At 46.4% G+C, this 18,664-nt stretch overlaps 2 protein-coding genes across 4 annotated transcripts in view; one reads left to right on the forward strand and one right to left on the reverse strand.

The window, feature by feature from the left end:
• The first annotated feature begins 24 nt into the window (after positions 1-24).
• Positions 25-15,409, forward strand: FRG1 (FSHD region gene 1). Its single transcript, XM_032950213.2, has 9 exons — positions 25-179; positions 636-694; positions 1,560-1,682; positions 2,689-2,743; positions 3,540-3,651; positions 3,863-3,967; positions 5,687-5,778; positions 9,025-9,135; positions 10,281-15,409. Exons 1-9 carry the CDS (start codon positions 115-117, stop codon positions 10,318-10,320), a joined length of 762 nt encoding a protein of 253 aa, XP_032806104.1. The 5' UTR covers positions 25-114; the 3' UTR covers positions 10,321-15,409.
• LOC103091744 (uncharacterized) overlaps positions 14,751-18,664 on the reverse strand; it is a 13,930-nt gene continuing 10,016 nt past the window's right edge. For all 3 annotated transcript variants that reach the window (XM_076065983.1, XM_076065982.1, XM_076065984.1), the window contains 2 exons: positions 16,270-16,453; positions 14,751-15,494 (listed from right to left, as the gene is read on the reverse strand). In XM_076065983.1, coding sequence (XP_075922098.1) covers positions 15,415-15,494; positions 16,270-16,453 — 264 coding nt within the window. In that variant the 3' untranslated portion in view covers positions 14,751-15,414. The remainder of the gene's footprint in view (positions 15,495-16,269; positions 16,454-18,664) is intronic.

An 18,664-nucleotide genomic window follows, 5' to 3' on the forward strand; every position in this document is an offset into this window, starting at 1 on the left:
CTTCCCGCGATCCACGGCCGACTCCAATGGGCCACAGCGGATCGATCGGTTTCGTTACCGATTCTAGACTCGTTAGTGGTCGTGGTAACTCGATTCGATCCACAGAGGTCGACAATGGCGGAGTACGCGGGGGTGAGGAGCAGTCGCCTCGTCTTGAAGGGAGCGCGGAGCCACGGCGGGTGAGGGGGTCAGGGAGAGAGCGGCGAGGGTAGAGAGAAGGGTGAGGGAGATTGGTGGTGGACGAGGTTAGTGAGGGAGAGAGGGTGGCGATGGTAGGCAGGGGTGAGACGACTCGTGCTGAAGGGAGCACTAAGGGGCCGGTGAGAGGAGATTGTGTCAATGTCGGGGTGTGCTCAATACGACGGGCTTCAGGAGGCACAGTTCGCCATGTCTGCTGTTCCTCCGTTGAAGGAGCGCACACTGTGGTGGTTTACTTTGTGATCCACAGTTTGGGTTCTGTGGCCGCAACCGCAATGTGGCTTGTGTCTTTAATAAGCAGATATGGCTCATCCGCCTGTTGGTGTTCCGATGCGTCGTTACGTATAGCCATGTTTACTGCGTGTTTCGTGGCGCCTGGTTTCTACAGAAGAAGATTTTGTACTGATTATTGGTGGCTTTGGTTGTTTTGTTAACAGCCACAAGAAGAAAAAACAGAAGAAGAGAAAGGGGGACGAGGAGGAGGTGGACATTGTCGGTGCGTCGGGCGCTGATGCGGGGTCACGGGGGGGTGGTGCTGCAGTGGGCGGCACGGGAGCGCAGTGGCCACGCTTACGCCTCACATCGAGAAGGCCTGGGTTTGATTCCTGGCGCGGGAGCCTTTCTGTGTGGAGTTTGAATGTTCTCCACCTGTTGTGCATGGGCCCACACACACCGCGACTGGTTTTGGCCAAACATCCCAATGCTGAAAATTACCTACAAATTACACACAGCAGTCGCAACATCTCTCCCAACTGCGACCACTTGCCAGGACCCTGATCAAAACGATTATTGATTCTTGGAGAGGCTTTCCTGGATGAACTCAGAATAAAAAATTGTGTCGTGCTTGTTAGAACACAGCCACTTTGCTGTGTGCATCAGTGTTGATCTCGCCGTATTCTGCCGATTGTAAGACACTTCCCTGCGTATTTCAAAGCAGATGTGTGGATGCGTCTTATGCTCTGTTGGTGTGTGTGACAATATTTGTATAACTTTATTATTTACAATGTTATAATCTGGGGAATATGGTATGGTTTGAACCAAGGATAATATTTGCATAAATATGTGCATGACAGACATGTAATGTTCTGGATGTTATATCATCAACCACGACCTCTCCACTGCTGGATGAAGGTCTACCCAAGCTGTCGGAATTTCTCAGTTTTGCAATACAACAATCCACGTAGCTCCTGCACCCTGCTGCTGTTGATGATCTTATCGTTCCTACCCCGTGGTAGTTACCCTTTTGGGTGGGTTCCCTTCTAATTCCACTCGGCGAGTCTCAATCATCAACAATCACGAGCGGGATTTGAAACCGATTGAAAGTTCTAAGACTGACGTTTATTTAAAATTTGTGTGCACAGACGGCTGGTGGACTGTTTCCTCTGTTTCCCAAATCACGGGTTCCGTCTGTATTGAGATGGGGTGTGGAACGTACATACAAGCCCTGGACAATGGGCTATTCACACTTGGAGCACCGCACACAGGTATGTCGTGATATTTATTTCGTGAAAATATCTCTGTATTTGCCTGGGAGAATAAAAACTGTGGCTTATGGATCGAAGTTGCCACTCGACCCCTGCGCTTTCTACAAGAGGAGGAAGTGGTTTCGTGCAACGGTAATACAGTACAGCATATTCTGTGGCTTTCGTCGTACAAGCCCTCGTTAGAAATAATAATAATAATCAGTCATTGTCTATCCATTGTTGGATGAAGGACTAGTCACGCCATCACCATCCCTCTCAGTCCAATCTTTTTCTGATTTTGTGGCGCTAAACGAGCAGCTACCCACCCACAAAGACCCACTGACTCGCATGCATGTATGTTGAACATCTTTCAGACCATACATAGCCAACCGTTCTCATCGGATGTGCATGGAGACCGATACGCTCAACTGGAGACCCGTAGACTTGTATCGCTAACAGAGTAGCGGTGGTTTGGGTTGTGGAGGAAGGTGCAAGGCTGTGTGGAGTGGGTGCTTGTGGGTGGAAAGCCAGTGAAGTGAGGCCAGCACTGGGATGACTGGTGGAAGAGAGAGATTTATATGTTGTATTTTTAATTTAGGGCTGCAGGGTGCGGCACAGTGGTAACACTTGTGCCTCACAGCTAGATGGGCCTGGGTTTGATTCCACGACTTGGGCACCTTTCTGTGTCCAGTTTGTATGTTTATCCTTTGTTCTGATCCCCAATCTACTGCCACTGCAAAAAAATCCACATCCAATGAAACTTATTGGTAAAGAAACCTAATACTGACAAATTACCTGCAAATTACTCAATTGGATTACACCTAGCAAGCAACATTTCCCCCTACTGTGAAAACTTGGCAGGGCCCTCCTGAAAAAGTGTTTAGTTTTCCTGAGTAAACAGAGGTAACAAAAAAGACAAGTGGTTTTAAGGATGTGCTGCGTTTACCTTGATGTGCTTCCCCATGTAGGTTGTTTTCTTGCCCGTGTGCACCCGTCTATGAGTGGTGTACATCTGCGTATGTTTCAGACGATGGCCCATCACCCCCTGAGCAGTTCACAGCCGTCAAGCTGTCTGACACCAGGTGATCTGTCCATCATCGCTCTGCAGCACTCTCATACACTTTATGGTGGTGGCTACGCTGCACGTGACTGTAGTCCAACAATGTGGAGGCAGCTGCAAGGGTTGTAGGATCACCACACCGATGTCAAACTCCCATCCTGTTGGCGTCAACGAGGAGCCGTTCCTTGGCTCTGCCAGAAGGCAGTACAACGAATTTTGGACTATCTGCGTGGGATAGGAGTGTTCCTCCTTGCACGCATGGGGTTTTCCCGGGTGTTTGGATTTCCTCAACACATTAATTGGCCGATAACACCATAATATATGTAGAGGAGTGCAGAGCTTGGGGGGGAGGGGGGCTACTTTGGTGCCGACCTAGTGTTCGCAAGTTCGCCGCTTGTTGCAGAGGTTTGTGGTTTGAATCCAGCAGGCCCCCCTGGTTATTACTGCAGTGTATTAACCGTAAAATACTATATGCGGTCTCCTTCACAGTGGCCGTTGGAGATCCAGTGATGCCATTCAAAAAGAGTACGCCGTTGTGTGCCGGCATCGTCCAGATTTGCCTTTTTTTTAATAACCCACAAATTACTCAATTGGGATTCCACACTGCAACTTATCACCCCCCTGCTAGCAGACGAATGCCCACTTGCAAACCATGCGCTGTCGCCTTGCGCCACACGGGGACAGCTGCCACTGGGGGGATCCCCTTGGAACGGTTAAGATGAGATGTGACGTATAGTCCTTTGAGATCCTGAGGTATTTAAGCTACACTCTATATATGTGTGCAATGGTTATAATGACTTAATGTGTTGTCGCTGCAGGATAGCGTTGAAGTCTGGCTACGGGAAGTACCTGGGAGTGAGCGAGGGTGTGGTGGTGGGGCGAGCTGACGCCATCGGCTCCCGCGAGCAGTGGGAGCCCATCTTTCAAGATGTATGGGCATTGCATACGTGCGCGTGTCCACATCTACTGTGTGCACTGGATCATGCGTATCAATAGCCGTATGGTACTCAGCCGAGGGGGCCCTCGTGGTGCTGGCCACCCACCCCCTCGTTTGCTGTGCTGGCCTTCATAGGCGCTACTCGCTAACAGCACTTTCGCTAACAGCCCTGTGAAATCTATAAAGTGGATCTTTGTCTTTTAGGGGAAGTTGGCCTTGCTTGCAGCGAACGGCGGCTTCGTTGGTGTGAATGACGTTGGAGACATTGTCGCTACGAGCTGCACGGCCTCTGATGAGCACATTGTCAAGGTAAGCCGCCCATGTGGTGTGTATTTATCTTAAATCTACCAGTGGGGACACGAAAAATGCTTTTCTTTACCATTGGAAATTATAAGGCTTGGTGTCCTGTCCGGACCATTAAGAATGATTATCTTTTTTCATATCAGTCGTCATAACGTTTTTTGGCGTAGATTGCGTAAATGTGATGTAAACCCACCTCCACCCAACACGGCCAATTAAGTAAGGTTTGTCACGTGAACAAAACATGCCAATTGGTGAGTACTTGAGCACACCGGTGTGTTGGAGAGTAAACCCACAACATCTACAATGAGAAGAAACATTGTTTCACTGGTGATTACAACCAGCTTCAGGCGGTTGCCATAGTTGTGAAGAAGTATATGTTTCCAGTCTCAAATAGAGGAAGGTCATGCCATCACTGTGCACCTACCAAGTGTGAAGAACCCAGGGGGGTTAAAAGCCGATGTTACATTATTTAATATCGCCATTGAAGCCGCGACACAATAACAGCCTAATAGTTCCTACTCAAGTCACAGGCTCACTTAAACCCTACAAAGGAAATCCAAAGGTCCTACCCCATACTCCAGGCTCTTCTCCATAAGCTGTCTTGACTTAAAGATCGAATTACTCCGGCTACTCCGTGGTCTAAAGCCACAACTTAATTTCCTTTGTCTTTTCTGTCGAGTTATAATATTCATCAATCTGCTGGCAAATACCTTAACTGGAATGCTCAACAGACTCATCCCCATCCTTGCTTGCTCTATGTGCTATACAGGAGGGCCATTGCCCAAAACGTAGCCTATTATGGTATTTTCTATTAAGGCCCACAGTGTTATTGATTAATGTGTTAAATATTGTGCTTTTGCACCACTACCAATGCAGCAGCTTCACTTATTGTTCCCTAATCTGTCATCCAAATCTATTTGGTGAGGAACTGTAGGTGATATAAAGATTTGTGGACATCTCCTTACCCCTGAGAGGTTGTTGGATTCGTGGACAAAAATAATTTGAGTTTAATAAATGAGAGCAAACTCTTCTCTCTCGCAGGTTTAGCTATTGAGGTTTTATAGTTTGGCACCAAATCTATTGAGGTGCAGTTCGCCGATCACGCCCATGTGGCGGCTCGACCATTCACGGTTGACCGAGTTTCCAATTCGCATCGTAACTGCACTGCTCACGATGATGATGGTGCTGTTGCTGCGGAAGAACACACCTAGCCGTCTTGTCTCCATCTTGTCTCCCAAGCGGCCCATCACGTGTCCTAGGTCACGTGGTGTTCCCAGCCTCCAATAAGGAGGCAGTGGGCCTCAGCTGCCGGCAATTTTCTTCTTGTAGTGTATAGTTCTGGAAACGAATACTTGTACAGTATAGTACACTACTTAAAAATAGGTATATACAATATATTTACCGTACAAGTTATATTTAACACTATAAATTAATAAACATTTATATTCAAAATACTTGTATAATGTTTGGGTTGGTGTAGGATAACATAAAACAAGAGGGGGTGTTGTATTACGAACTGTGAACCAAACCCTAGTTTTTTCCTGCAATACCTTTTGAGTTTGCACATTGTGGATTTGCTGATTGCGGCTATTTCAATAATGTAACCAGACCCGCGATGGGCAAGGGTTTGGTGTTCCCATATCATTGGAGCAAATGTAGATGCCCAATATTGATAACTACCTCAAGTATCTTGCATACTGTATCATATATCTACGTTTCACGTAGGTGCGTTCGAGTGCAGAGAGACAGACTGCTCCAAAGGACGGCCTCACGGCGGAAGACCGGGGAAACCTGAAGCACTGTGAAGTCAACTATGTGTAAGTGACCCCTGCCTGCTTGCTGCACCGCTGACCAAGCCACTTAGGGCAATGTTAGTATCCTCATACCCTTGTTTGTTACGTTTTGAGCCAGCTGGCCAGGATTTGGCAAAACCTAGCCCACTTTTTACCCAAGTAATTGGAAAGCAGCACATCTTGTCATTTTAACATAACATATTTAAGAATATATTTACTATTAAAAACATTAATTGGAAAAATGTTCAACTTAAAATCTTGTCAAAGGTCCTCAAACTATCCGCGACACTGTTCCAGTGCCCAACCAAGCTATTATTTAATTTAAAAACGCAAGCCAGCACTGCTACATGCGTGGTGCTGAGCTAGTGTGGATGTTCCTTAATCGTAGGAAATAATTCTACAGGCAAATATTTAGTGAAAATATTTGGATGACAGGGTGGCAGCGTGCAGCACGGCAAGAAGGGCCTTGGTTGGATTCCCCACTGGTGCCTTTCTGCGTGGAGTTTGGGAGTTTTCTCCCTCTACTCAGCATGGGTTTCCACTGGGTTCTCTGATTTCCTGCCATAGCTAAAACACAAAATGTTTTTGAGTGTAGCATTCCCATCAATGAGCTCCTCTGGCAGCCAAAGCTGCGTTGGCTGGGCTGCGTAGCCCGCATGTCCAGCCATCGCATGCCCAAGCAGCTTATATTTGGCCGGATAGAGGGAGGTAAACGGGCATGGCACGGGCCGGACAAGGGAGGGTATGCTGTACAGGAGGATGTGGAGCTGAGTGGACTTCATATTCTTGGTTCTTTCAGTAAAGTCACATAGAAGGGAAACAATAAAATAATAAAAATATAAAACAATAAAATTATCATGACGTTTTGACTGCAACACAAGCAATCATCATCAGGTGTGAAAACCACAACAAGAAAATTTGAAAAGTGGCGGTTATTTTTAACGTTAGCACCACGGAGAGAGATTTGACAGTTTGTTCAGATGGACGAGTCCATCTATGTTCGGAAAAGAGGAGGGGGGAGATGAAAAATAATGGATGTGGTCTGAAAGCCACCTTAAGCGTGATCAATCATTTAAGACCCGAAATGGTTTATCAAATCATTCCAATGATTGCTAAGCCAGAATCCATCTTCTTGGTTGAAATTGTCTCTGTGTTTGTATATGTGGATCGCCTCATGAACGAATCTCTCATGGTAGCCAGATGGCTTGCAAAGAACCTCTGTCTTGGAGAAGTCAATGTCATGTGAACCTACTGAATTATAACAGTGATCTGCCACGGCCGAGGTGTTGGTCCTACCGTGTTTCAGGTCTGCTTTGTGTTCACGAATGCGGTCCGAGACATGTCGTTTGGTTTCTCCAATGTAACTACTACCACAGAGGCAACTTAGTTTGTAGACGCCAGGGTACTGTATGTCCGGAATCACATATTTTACAGACGGAACCAGATCACGGATTTTATGTAATGTGTTGAATCGGACCTGGATCTTGTGTTTATTCAAGATTTTGGAGATCTTTTTTGTGATCCCCGCAATATAGGGTAAAGTGATGGTTTTGAAAGGCTCCTCAAGAGGGTCCTTCTTCATGGTTGGAGTGATAGCTTTGCAGATTGTGTAGTTGGAATAACCATTAGCCTTAAGAGCTTGGTGTACATGCTTGAGTTCACTGGCTATATGTTCCTGGTCGGATATGCATTGGGCTCTATGGTGCAGAGTCTTGATGAAGGAATTCTTCTGGGATGGATGGTGGTGGGAATCCGGTTTCAGGTAAGCATCCGTATGGGTATCTTTCTTGTAGACAGAGTGGCTGTTTGAACCATCAGGTCTCTTTTTTATTAGAACATCCAAAAAAGGTAGCTTGCCATCTTTTTCGACTTCCATGGTAAATCTGATGCCTGGGTGTATGGAATTGATGTGGTCTAAGAATTGGTCTAGAGCAGGCCGGCCATGTGGCCAGATGACAAAAGTGTCATCCACGTATCTCTTCCATAAGGTTGGGCACAGAGTGGCAGCCTGGATGGCGTCAGTCTCAAATTTCTCCATGAAAATGTTGGCTACAACCGGAGATCCAGGTCCGATTCAACACATTACATGAAATCCGTGATCTGGTTCCGTCTGTAAAAGATGTGATTCCGGACACACAGTACCCTGGCGTCTACAAACTAAGTTGCCTCTGTGGTAGTAGTTACATTGGAGAAACCAAACGATATGTCTCGGACCGCATTAGTTTAACACAAAGCAGACCTGAAACACGGTAGGACCAACACCTCGGCCGTGGCAGATCACTGTTATAATTTAGTAGGTTCACATGACATTGACTTCTCCAAGACAGAGGTTCTTTGCAAGCCGTCTGGCTACCATGAGAGATTCGTTCATGAAGCTATCCACATATACAAACGCAGAGACAATTTCAACCGAGGAGATGGATTCTGGCTTAGCAATCAATGGAATGATTTGATAAACCATTTCGGGTCTTAATAGATTGATCACGCTTAAGGTGGCTTTCAGACCGCATCCATTATTTTTCGTCTCCCCCCTCCTCTTTTCCGAACATAGATGGACTCCTCCATCTGAACAAACTGTCAAATCGCTCTCCGTGGTGCTAACGTTAAAAATAACTGCCACTTTTTTCAAAATTTCTTGTTGTGGTTTTCACACCTGATGATGATTGCTTGTGTTGCAGTCGAAATGTCGTGAGAATTTTATTGTTTTATATTTTTATTATATTGTTTCCCTTCTACGTGACTTTACTGAAAGAACCAAGAATATGAATCCCTGCAGTCACGAAAGCTTTAAATCAAAACTGAGTGGACTTGCTGAAGACTGGTACTGCCGGTGTCAAGATCGGCCTCTGTGCAAGAGGCTCGTGAAGGAAGCTACTGGGAAATTGTAGGCAGTCGCCCTCCAACAACAGCGTAGGGCAGAGGAGTGACGTTCATAATGAGCGGAGCGCCGGGCGGCTAAAACGCAGCAGGTTGGTACAGCAGGGGGCACAGGTAGTGCATCTGCCAGTCTCAGTCAGTCAACCATGGCACCTGAGTCTGTTCCGTGACATCCTGTCAGCGGACCTTCGACACTTCACGTGGCTTCGGAGTTCATATTATGAACCGTGAATCAAACCCTAGTTTTCCCTGCAATGCTTTTGAGTTTGTGGAGCGCAGATTTGCCGATTATGGCTATTTTCCAGAACGTAACCCCACGATGGGCAATTTGCTGTATTTTCACATCCGAGGAGATTAAATGTGATTTCCGTGTGCGTGGACACATTTTTCCAGAAAGAAGTTTCAGAGTTTTCAAGACCGCAGATTGCGTGTAAGCGAGGAAGACAAGGAGGGCCTCAAACGTGCCCGGAAAGACGGCTCCCTTCATGAGACGTTACTGGACCGGTGAGAGGAATGCAACTTGGGTATTAACTCAGATAGCCGCTTCGACATGAAACAATCTCCCAGTCACACTGTGGCATGCCGCCAGTCTCACCTTGAGTAAACATTAATTGAAACAGCACATTTGCAATTGTAAAAGCTAGAGAGCATTTATACTGGTAGGAACGAAGTTGTAAACTGAGTGTACCAGCCTGCAATAGATTAATGTGTCCGTCCGTCCGTCCCCTTTCAATATGTTAACGAAGTGAAATCTCGTGCGGTTGGGTGTAAAATCAGCAATAGATAGCGCAGAGACTTGTCCTACCAGCCCACCCTGCAGGGACCTGTTATATGAGCTAGCTGTGTGCACATTTAAAATAATGGAGTTACGTCTTTGGCTGGGTATGATGTTCAATGTATAATGGGTGCAAGAATACAAGTGTTAAGATGTTCAAACACCAAGTAGACACATTGCAAGGCTGCATCAAGTCTGCATTCACTACACATGCTTGTGGTAAAACATGCAGACAAACATGCTTTTAGAATAATGTACACATTGTCCTACAAACTGGCTGACCTACACCAGAGGCAGCCTCCTTCTCATAGCCTTATCTCACCGATGTTAGACTGGTGTTTTTAATCATTTTTATACCAGCAAAAAGGGTTCCATAGATATAATAGGTGATGTTCAATGTAGAAATTCTTACTGTGCAAGTTGTAGATCTGAAGAGTGTTATACACACGTCATTATGTGCTGTATACTATGTGTATATGTGTGAGTGTATGTGGGGAGTGGTAGGACAATGGTGAGTGCGCTGTGGTTCAACTCCGGTGACCAGAGATCGATTCCTAGGTCAACTCTGCCTCAAATGGGTACCTGGTATAGTCTGTAAACATCGCCAGAATGGAGAAAAAAGTGGGCGGGCGTGGTACAAGCCACCCACCCCTCGCTACCAGCAATTGCCCCAAAAGTCTGAAAGCTATAGGGGGGGGATCTTTGTGTTTGTGTATGTAGTTGTATAAGCGTCATTACATACATGTTGTCTATGCATCTATTACGTGATACACTGGATACCCTTGCAAAGTGAATTTAAAGCTGGCACCAGAGCACCCATGGATTCTACTCGTAAAGAGAATCAACTAAAGTTTACGTTTCTTTTCCTTTGCAGACGCTCCAAGATGAAGGCGGATCGTTACTGCAAGATGTAGCTTGTGGAGGCTGTGCCTGTGCCAGGGGACATGCGTTTGAAAGGGAGTCTTTGGCATTGCCTGTGCCGTACCCGACGCGCAATAGGGAAACGTTGCGTACACACGCCCACATTAAGATGATTGCCATTCATTGTCAGCATTGCGCTGGTGATTTAACAATGTTTATTAAAAAAACAGTTTAGATGGAGCTCTTATTGTTAGACTTCCAAATATTACTTTAAATTTGTTGCATGTTCTCACTTCCACACGAACACAAAGTGTAAATGCTATTTTAAACTCCAGCAAATGGCATTGAACCACCACCGCCACCACCTTATCTTATCGAGTAATATATCAGTGCTTGAATTCAAGGCGCTTTACAACAATGATAAAATTGTACATAAAATTATAGTGGTTGAACTAAAAAGTTGGTTTATTAAAAGTGGTGTAGTTTAACATGTAGGCTTTCGCGACCAATATTCATAATAAAGGTTTTTGGGTTAGATCGCGTTTATTTATAAATGTGTCGTAACCCTCCACCAAAAAGTGTCAACGTGACACTTTTTTTTTGCTGATTGGCCGTGTCGGGTGGTGGAGGGTTACGACACATTTATAAATAAACACGATCTAACCCAAAAACCTTTATTATTAATAAAAGTGGTGTAGTTGGTGGTGATATGACACGTCGGAGTGGTTAAGAAGGGGTTAGTGATAGGCCTGTTCGTAGCTTGGGGGGCTGAGACGGGGAATAGCAGGAGCAGGATGGGTGAGGGGAGAAGAGATGGGGGTTGTTGTAAAGGAGGGACGGAAGCAAGTTGTGATAGTGAAGGTGGTCGCTTTGTGCTACAGGGGAAGTTGGTTCCAGTGAAGGGAAGCAAGAAGGGTTCAGGAAGGAGAGTGAGACTAGGTGCCTTCCCCTTGTCCTACAATTGGACGGTGAATTCAAACAATTATGAGATTGATCACACATCAAAGGCATCACTGTTAGTAGAATCATGACAAACAGGAATTGTATTTTCTATAGTAAAAATCAAAGTGATGAGGTCATGGTATCATCTTCATGGCTTTGAGAGCAGTGAAGTTGCGTATTATCTCCTGCGCTGTCTTGACTTGTCTTGGCCGTCAGCTGTAGAGTTGCTCTCCCCCTCTGCAAACCGCACTGACGCATGAACATTGGTCAAGACTGCTGTATCCATTACGCGTGCATCTCACATCCACCTTGTGCCTTTGCAGCACTAGGTGACTCCACACCAGTGCATAAGTTGGGACATTAATCTGCGAGTGGTGGGCGATGATTGCTGCTGTGTACGATAATCCCAATTGAGTCCAGCATGATACGCAGTGAAACTGGAACTGCAATAGAATTCAAACTATTCTCTATGATTGTTATTTCATCTATGGGACCCTCTTTTCTGGTATTAAGATAAAAAAAATAGGCTTTACCCTTTCCTGGCAATATGTTCACACCAAATAGACACATTTCCCAAGGCACCAAGTATGCATTAACCACACATCATGCTCGTGGTAAAACATGAAAATATGCTTAGATAATGTATGTCTTTGTAACCGATTGGCCTACACCAGAGACAGCCTCCTTTCTGGCCTTGTCTCACCAGTGTTAGACCAGAGATATAACTGCTCGACCAGAGCCATTAATGCTTTGATATTTGCATTATCTTTGTGCTGTTCGCATTTTGACACTCAGGTCTAACACTGGCGAGACAAGGCCAGAAAGAAGGCTGAGTGGTGTAGGCCAGTCAGTTTCTAGGATAATGCATACATACTCTTTGGTTCTATTGGGTAAAGTCACGTAGGTAAAAAATAAAATAACAAAAATCACGACGTTTCGGCCACAACACAAGCGGCCTTCATCAGGTGAAGGGACGAAACTCTCTGGAGGACAGCGCTGGAGTGAAAAAGCCACGCTCAGATCACGACCTTTAAGCTGTGTGAGAAGAAACAAAGCGCCTTGACAAAGGAATTAGCATATAATTTAGCATTGAAATGGCTCATTGAAATAGCTAAGTTAATGTATACACATCCGCAGAGGCACCCCTTGACAAAGGAATTAGCATAGAATTTAGCATTGAAATAGCTGAGTGATTAGCTTGTAACTGGTCACAGAAATAGCTATGTTAAAGTCAGAGCATATACATTCACCGAGGCACCTAGTACAAATCAAACAGGAGAATTTAGCGAAACACAACCACGCTCAGACCGTGGACCTTTAAACTGTTTGCGAGCAAACAAGGTGTCCTGGCAAAGAAATTAGCATAAAAATTAGCATTTGATTGGCCGATTTTAGAAAAGAGGTGGTGTACGTGCCGGTGGACTTGCCGTTTGGCGCGGGGGGGGGGGGGGGGGAGTTTACCTATTGATGGTGTGAAAAGGGAATTTATAAGAGCTGCGAAAGTTTGGGGTACCACTACTTGAAAAATATACTGTACCATTGAAATTAGTTTAATGTTTAGTTCGATTTAGAACATCTTTCCAATGGTTGCTTAATTTGAAACCATCTTCTCGGTTGAAATTGCGTCTGTGTTTGTAGATCTAAATTGCCTCGTGAACAAATCTCTGATAAAAACCCGTGGGTTTGCAAAGAACCTTGGTATCGGAGAAAATTATATCGTGATCACCCACAGCGTTGTAACAGTGATCAGCCACGGCAGAAGAATTCGTTTTGTCGTGTTTCAAATCTGATTTGTGCTCGCGAATTCGGTCAGATTTGAAACACGGCAAAACGAATTCTTCTGCCGTGGCTGATCACTGTTACAACGCTGTGGGTGATCACGATATAATTTTCTCCGATACCAAGGTTCTTAGCAAACCCACGGGTTTTTATCAGAGATTTGTTCACGAGGCAATTCAGATCTACAAACAGACACAATTTCAACCGAGAAGATGGTTTCAAATTAAGCAACCATTGGAAAGATGTTCTAAATCGAACTAAACATTAAACTAATTTCAATGGTACAGTATATTTTTCAAGTAGTGGTACCCCAAACTTTCGCAGCTCTTATAAATTCCCTTTTCACACCATCAATAGGTAAACTCCCCCCCCCCCCGCGCCAAACGGCAAGTCCACCGGCACGTACACCACCTCTTTTCTAAAATCGGCCAATCAAATGCACATTTTTTATGCTAATTTCTTTGTCAGGACACCTTGTTTGCTCGCACACAGTTTAAAGGTCCGCGGTCTGAGCGTGGTTGTGTTTCGCTAAATTCTCCTGTTTGATTTGTACTAGGTGCCTCGGTGAATGTATATGCTCTGACTTTAACATAGCTATTTTTGTGACCAGTTACAAGCTAATCACTCAGCTATTTCAATGCTAAATTCTATGCTAATTCCTTTGTCAAGGGGTGCCTCTGCGGATGTGTATACATTAACTTAGCTATTTCAATGAGCCATTTCAATGCTAAATTATATGCTAATTCCTTTGTCAAGGCGCTTTGTTTCTTCTCACACAGCTTAAAGGTCGTGATCTGAGCGTGGCTTTTTCACTCCAGCGCTGTCCTCCAGACAGTCTCGTCCCTTCACCTGATGAAGGCCGCTTGTGTTGTGGCCGAAACGTCGTGATTTTTGTTATTTTATTTTTTACCTATGTGACTTTACCCAATAGAACCAAAGAGTATGGATCCTAGCAGTCACGAAAGCTTTAAATCTAGAATAAATAATGCATACATGTTTATGAAAGAATGTTTGCATATTTTACCACAAGCATGTGTGGTGAATAGACTTGATGCAGCCTTGCATTAGGTCTACTTGGTGTTTGAACATCTTAACACCTGCTGTATTCTTGTAAGAAGGGGTAAAGCCGATTGTAATGTTTACACATTTTGGTTGCACAATACATCATACACAAGCATATCCTCTGCGACATTCAGAGCTACTGCCACAAAGGCAATAGCGTTGAATGGTATTTGTTTACCACCTCAGCTGATTCATGGCGATTGAACCGGCCAGGAAGAGGCTTGATCAGCAGAGCGAGTGGCTCACACTCTGAAAGGTTGCAAGGTCAAATCCTGATTTGAGGTGGACTCGGCCCATCATCCCTCTGGGGTCATTAAAACGAGTACCACTTTGTGGGGAAATCAACCGGTTATCCTATGGAATAGACCCCCCCCTCCTGTCGTGGCAATGTGGAATTTCCCTCTGCTGTAAACCAGAGACGATCGTTCGAGCAATAGGATATCGCTCTGCCCCATCAGTGGAGGTGCGTATCTGCGTGGGGAGGGCCGTGCCACCGTCCTGCGTGCCCGTGGCTCTGTACCCCGCTGTGCCACCACCCACCGTGTTCAAGTGGCTCTTTGCCCCACCTCCCGTGCTACCCACCGTGCCACCCCGCGTGCACGTGGTTCTGTGGGCGCCACACAGCGGGATGCACATGCGGCCCGCCTGGCGACACGGGCACGCTCGCACGCACGCGCCGCTGCATACGCAGGGCGCCACCTCCAGGCAGCCTGCGTGGAACCACATGCAGCACGGACACATGGGGATGGGGGTAGACTTTCTGAGGCTATGGATGAAGTCAGTTACAGCTGCACGAATGGCACACGAGGGGGTGTGGTCAGGATCACGTCCGCCCGGCCGCCTTTGTCTCCTCAGTGGTGATGTGTACGCTCCACCGCACCACGTACTCATTTGAGGCTGAGTCAACTTCTAGGGGAGGTCCAAGACCGGTTCAGATAATCGCTATCACAGGTATTGATGATGGTGGTCGTGTGTGGGAATCGAACTCGGTTCGCCAGGTTCGTAGCACGCTAATCGCTACACGACTGCTCGTGAGACAGTGACACGTTGGAGATTGACAGACGTATGAGACGTGTGTATGTTAAGCTTCTTGCACACCATACGTAGCCCACCGTGATAATAGGTGAAGGAAAATACTGAGACATGCAAAGCTGTAGGCGTTACAGTTCACCAGTCAAACCGTGTCCTGCCCGCGGACAGAGAAGGGCGTTTCCCTGTCTCTCGGTCTCCGTTGCTCTGTCGCCATCTCTCTCTGATCAAAGCAAGTGCCATCCATGAATTTGCTTTGTGATCAGTCTGTTTTGCTTTTATTAATCGGAACGATAATAAAACCCCATGGGTAATGTGTGGAATGTGCAACATTGTTAGGGACCTTGATAGTTGTGTTTCCTCATCACAACGATCAGATCGCGCTTGATCTCTTCTCGATCAGCTTCTCGTGACACTAGCGAGCACACACGCACAACAACAAACGCTCACGGGATTAATTACATCACTCGGGTGCTCTCAAAGCCACGACTTGGATATCATGGTCACTGTTCCCATGAACGTAACTCATTGATTCCTCCTCCCGTGTTGAGGACTTCGTCTTCGAGACACTGCCTCGTCCTGCCCACACGGAGTTCATCCCCGTCAATACAACGGCCGCCATTCGCCACTAAGTGGCGTGTGACGTCACCACCGCGCTTGTGCCAGGGCAAGTGCACCCCGGGGTCTTTGCGTGAAGTGTCGGAAGGGTCGCTCATCGGAGGGAGAGACCCCCCAATGTGCCATGGGTTGCCTGAGATGACCGGGAGATGCACCACCTGTGCCCCTGACTGCCAACTTGCTTCATGACGGCGCTCTGCTCATTGTGAGCGTCACTCCTCTGCTGTTGTTGGAGGGCAACTGCCTCCAACTACCCACAAAATTCAGGTCAAATGAACAAAATCGCACCACTCGCCCACCAACTCAGACAAAAAATCCCGTTACAGCCTTCACAGAATTTTGGGGCTAGTGCTGTTATCGAACGCTTTTGTTGCGATCGAAATGTTTATTATTTTTATTTTCGTTGAACCTATCTTCGTGACGTAAAAGTATAAAACAACTTTACCGAATAGATCCTTGCAGTCACGAAAGCTTCAAATCTATAACTATCTTCGTGACTTTACCAAAAGACCCAACGAATATGAATCCCTGCAGTCACGAAGCTTTCAGTCAAGATGTAGTACCGTACTCACCGATTCGAGGGTGTAGGAACAGACCGTAGGCACCCAGAGCTCGTTCAAAGTCAGCGGGCCTCTGTCGGCCGATCTCCGGCCCACGTGAGGAGGCCCCTCTGGGCCTGCCCCGGGTCTCTCTCGGTGTGCCGCTCGGTTCCACGGACGTCTGGGCCAGGAACTCGGCCAGGAAGGGGAATTTGTCCTGAAGTATCGGGACACGAAGTGCATCTTAGCCGTGCTCCCCAGTATCACCACCTATCAACCGTTGTCAACACTTACGAAGTGGCATCGTGGCGAATATAAGCAACAAAGGCAGACAATCCTCCACGTAACTGTCTGCACATGAAACTTACAAGTACAGCGTATCTCAAAAAGATGGACCCTTTTTCAAAGCAATATATTTCACCATGGCAACGTTACAATTACAAAAAAAGTTGCAAACGGTTTAATGAGTTTTCAAATTTTACTAACCATTTTATAAATGCTCTATGTGCCCTCCACCTGCTGTACGGACAACATCGAGACGATAGTTGAATTCGTCCCAAACGCCTCTCATCTCACGTTTTCTGAGGTGCGTGGTCGCCCTGTGCTCTTCCCCTTACATCAACAGCAGCCCGTTTCCTCAAATTGTCGGTACCAACGACGAATGCTCTTTGATATTGGCGGATCAATGCCAAAACGCTGTTTAAACGCACGCTGCACCGCAATTACGGATTCAGTCTTGCTGAACTGCAGAACGCAACACGCCCCTTGTGTTGCGGTGGGGTCACCGTCTTGCGAATGACTGAGGCTAGGGGCTGTTTGTGCGCTGGGAGAGGCATCTCGCGGTAATCATTTGAAACTCTATGCCCCGCCCTCTCTACGCCCCGCCCTTTCAAGTGGTAAGAGTTTAATTCATGGGTGGTTCGTGGTTGCAGAAATATAGCGATTTCCATCTTTTTAAACACCCTGTATATCCAATAATACAGTGAGGGAAAAGAGTATTTGATCCCCTGCTGATTTTGTACGTTTGCCCACTGACAAAGAAATGATCAGTCTATAATTTTAATGGTAGGTTTATTTGTACAGTGAGAGAAGATTGACAACAAGAAAATCCAGAAAAACGCATGTCAAAATGTTATAAATTGATTTGCATTTTAATGAGGGAAATACGTATTTGACCCCCTCTCAATCAGAAAGATTTCTGGCTCCCAGGTGTCTTTTATACAGGTAACGAGCTGATATTAGGAGCACACTCTTAAAGGGAGTGCTCCTAATCTCAGCTTGTTACCTGTGTAGTGTTCGATTTCACTCGGACAACTTCTGTCTTTCTTCGAACACCGCTTTATTTACAACTCTCAGCATGTTCTCCACATTCCACAGTATCCAGGTCGCCACGGCTCGCTCGCCGTGCTTCACTCGATTTGCTCGCCACCTTTGTCTCTCCACTCCCCACGATTACTTCACTTATGCCTTGTTAACTTCTTGTCTCCGCTCTCCGCTATCACCGTTGCTATGCTCTCTCCACTGCTAACTGCTTCGTCTCTGATCACCGCTATCACCGTCACTATGCTCACTCCACTGTTAACTGCTTCATCTGTGTTCTCCGCTATCACAGTCACTATGCTCACTCCACTGCTAACTGCTTCGTCTGTGTTCACCGCTATCACCGTCACTATGCTCACTCCAGCTCCCCTAAGCTCTCCAACTTCAACCCATCTCCAAGCTCAACTCCTTCAACTCAACTCCCCTCTGTTGACTCCGACTCCCGCTCTTATACCCGCTCTCATTACACCCCCAATTAACCCGCGTCCCAACGGCGCTCCGCGTGATCGCACACCTGCTTCTCCTCCAGACCTTTAGACGCCTCTCCAGCCCCGGCAACAGCACCAACCAATCACAGCCGTCCACGGCTCTCCCAGCTTAATTGCCCCAACATAACCTGCACTGTATTCGCCTTTGCTACAGGCTGACCCAAGATAACCCGTACTGTCTGTGTGATCATGTAATCACGCTGTTTCCACAACGCACCTTCGTACTCCACTACACCTGTATAAAAGACACCTGTCCACAGAAGCAATCAATCAGATTCCAAACTCTCCACCATGGCCAAGACCAAAGAGCTCTCCAAGGATGTGAGGGACAAGATTGTAGACCTACACAAGGCTGGAATGGGCTACAAGACCATTGCCAAGCAGCTTGGTGAGAAGGTGACAACAGTTGGTGCGATTATTCACAAATGGAAAAAACACGAAAGAACTGCCAATCTCCCTCGGCCTGGGGCTCCATGCAAGATCTCACCTCGTGGAGTTTCAATGATCATGAGAACGGTGAGGAATCAGCCCAGAACTACACGGGAGGATCTTGTCAATGATCTCAAGGCAGCTGGGACCATAGTCACCAAGAAAACAATTGGTAACACACTATGCCGTGA

The sequence above is a fragment of the Petromyzon marinus genome, chromosome 9 (assembly GCF_048934315.1).
Source record: "Petromyzon marinus isolate PM22_M1 ecotype Great Lakes invasive population chromosome 9, UKy_Petmar_22M1.pri1.0, whole genome shotgun sequence".
Taxonomy (NCBI): Eukaryota; Metazoa; Chordata; class Hyperoartia; order Petromyzontiformes; family Petromyzontidae; genus Petromyzon; species Petromyzon marinus.

Bases quoted from the DNA above. Each gene is read 5' to 3' on its own strand.
- FRG1 (XM_032950213.2), top strand. From the start codon at position 115: ATGGCGGAGTACGCGGGGGTGAGGAGCAGTCGCCTCGTCTTGAAGGGA. The intron at 3,968-5,686 runs GTAAGCCGCCCA...CGTTTCACGTAG, and splicing joins CTGATGAGCACATTGTCAAG to GTGCGTTCGAGTGCAGAGAG. The intron at 9,136-10,280 runs GTGAGAGGAATG...TTTCCTTTGCAG, and splicing joins CATGAGACGTTACTGGACCG to ACGCTCCAAGATGAAGGCGG.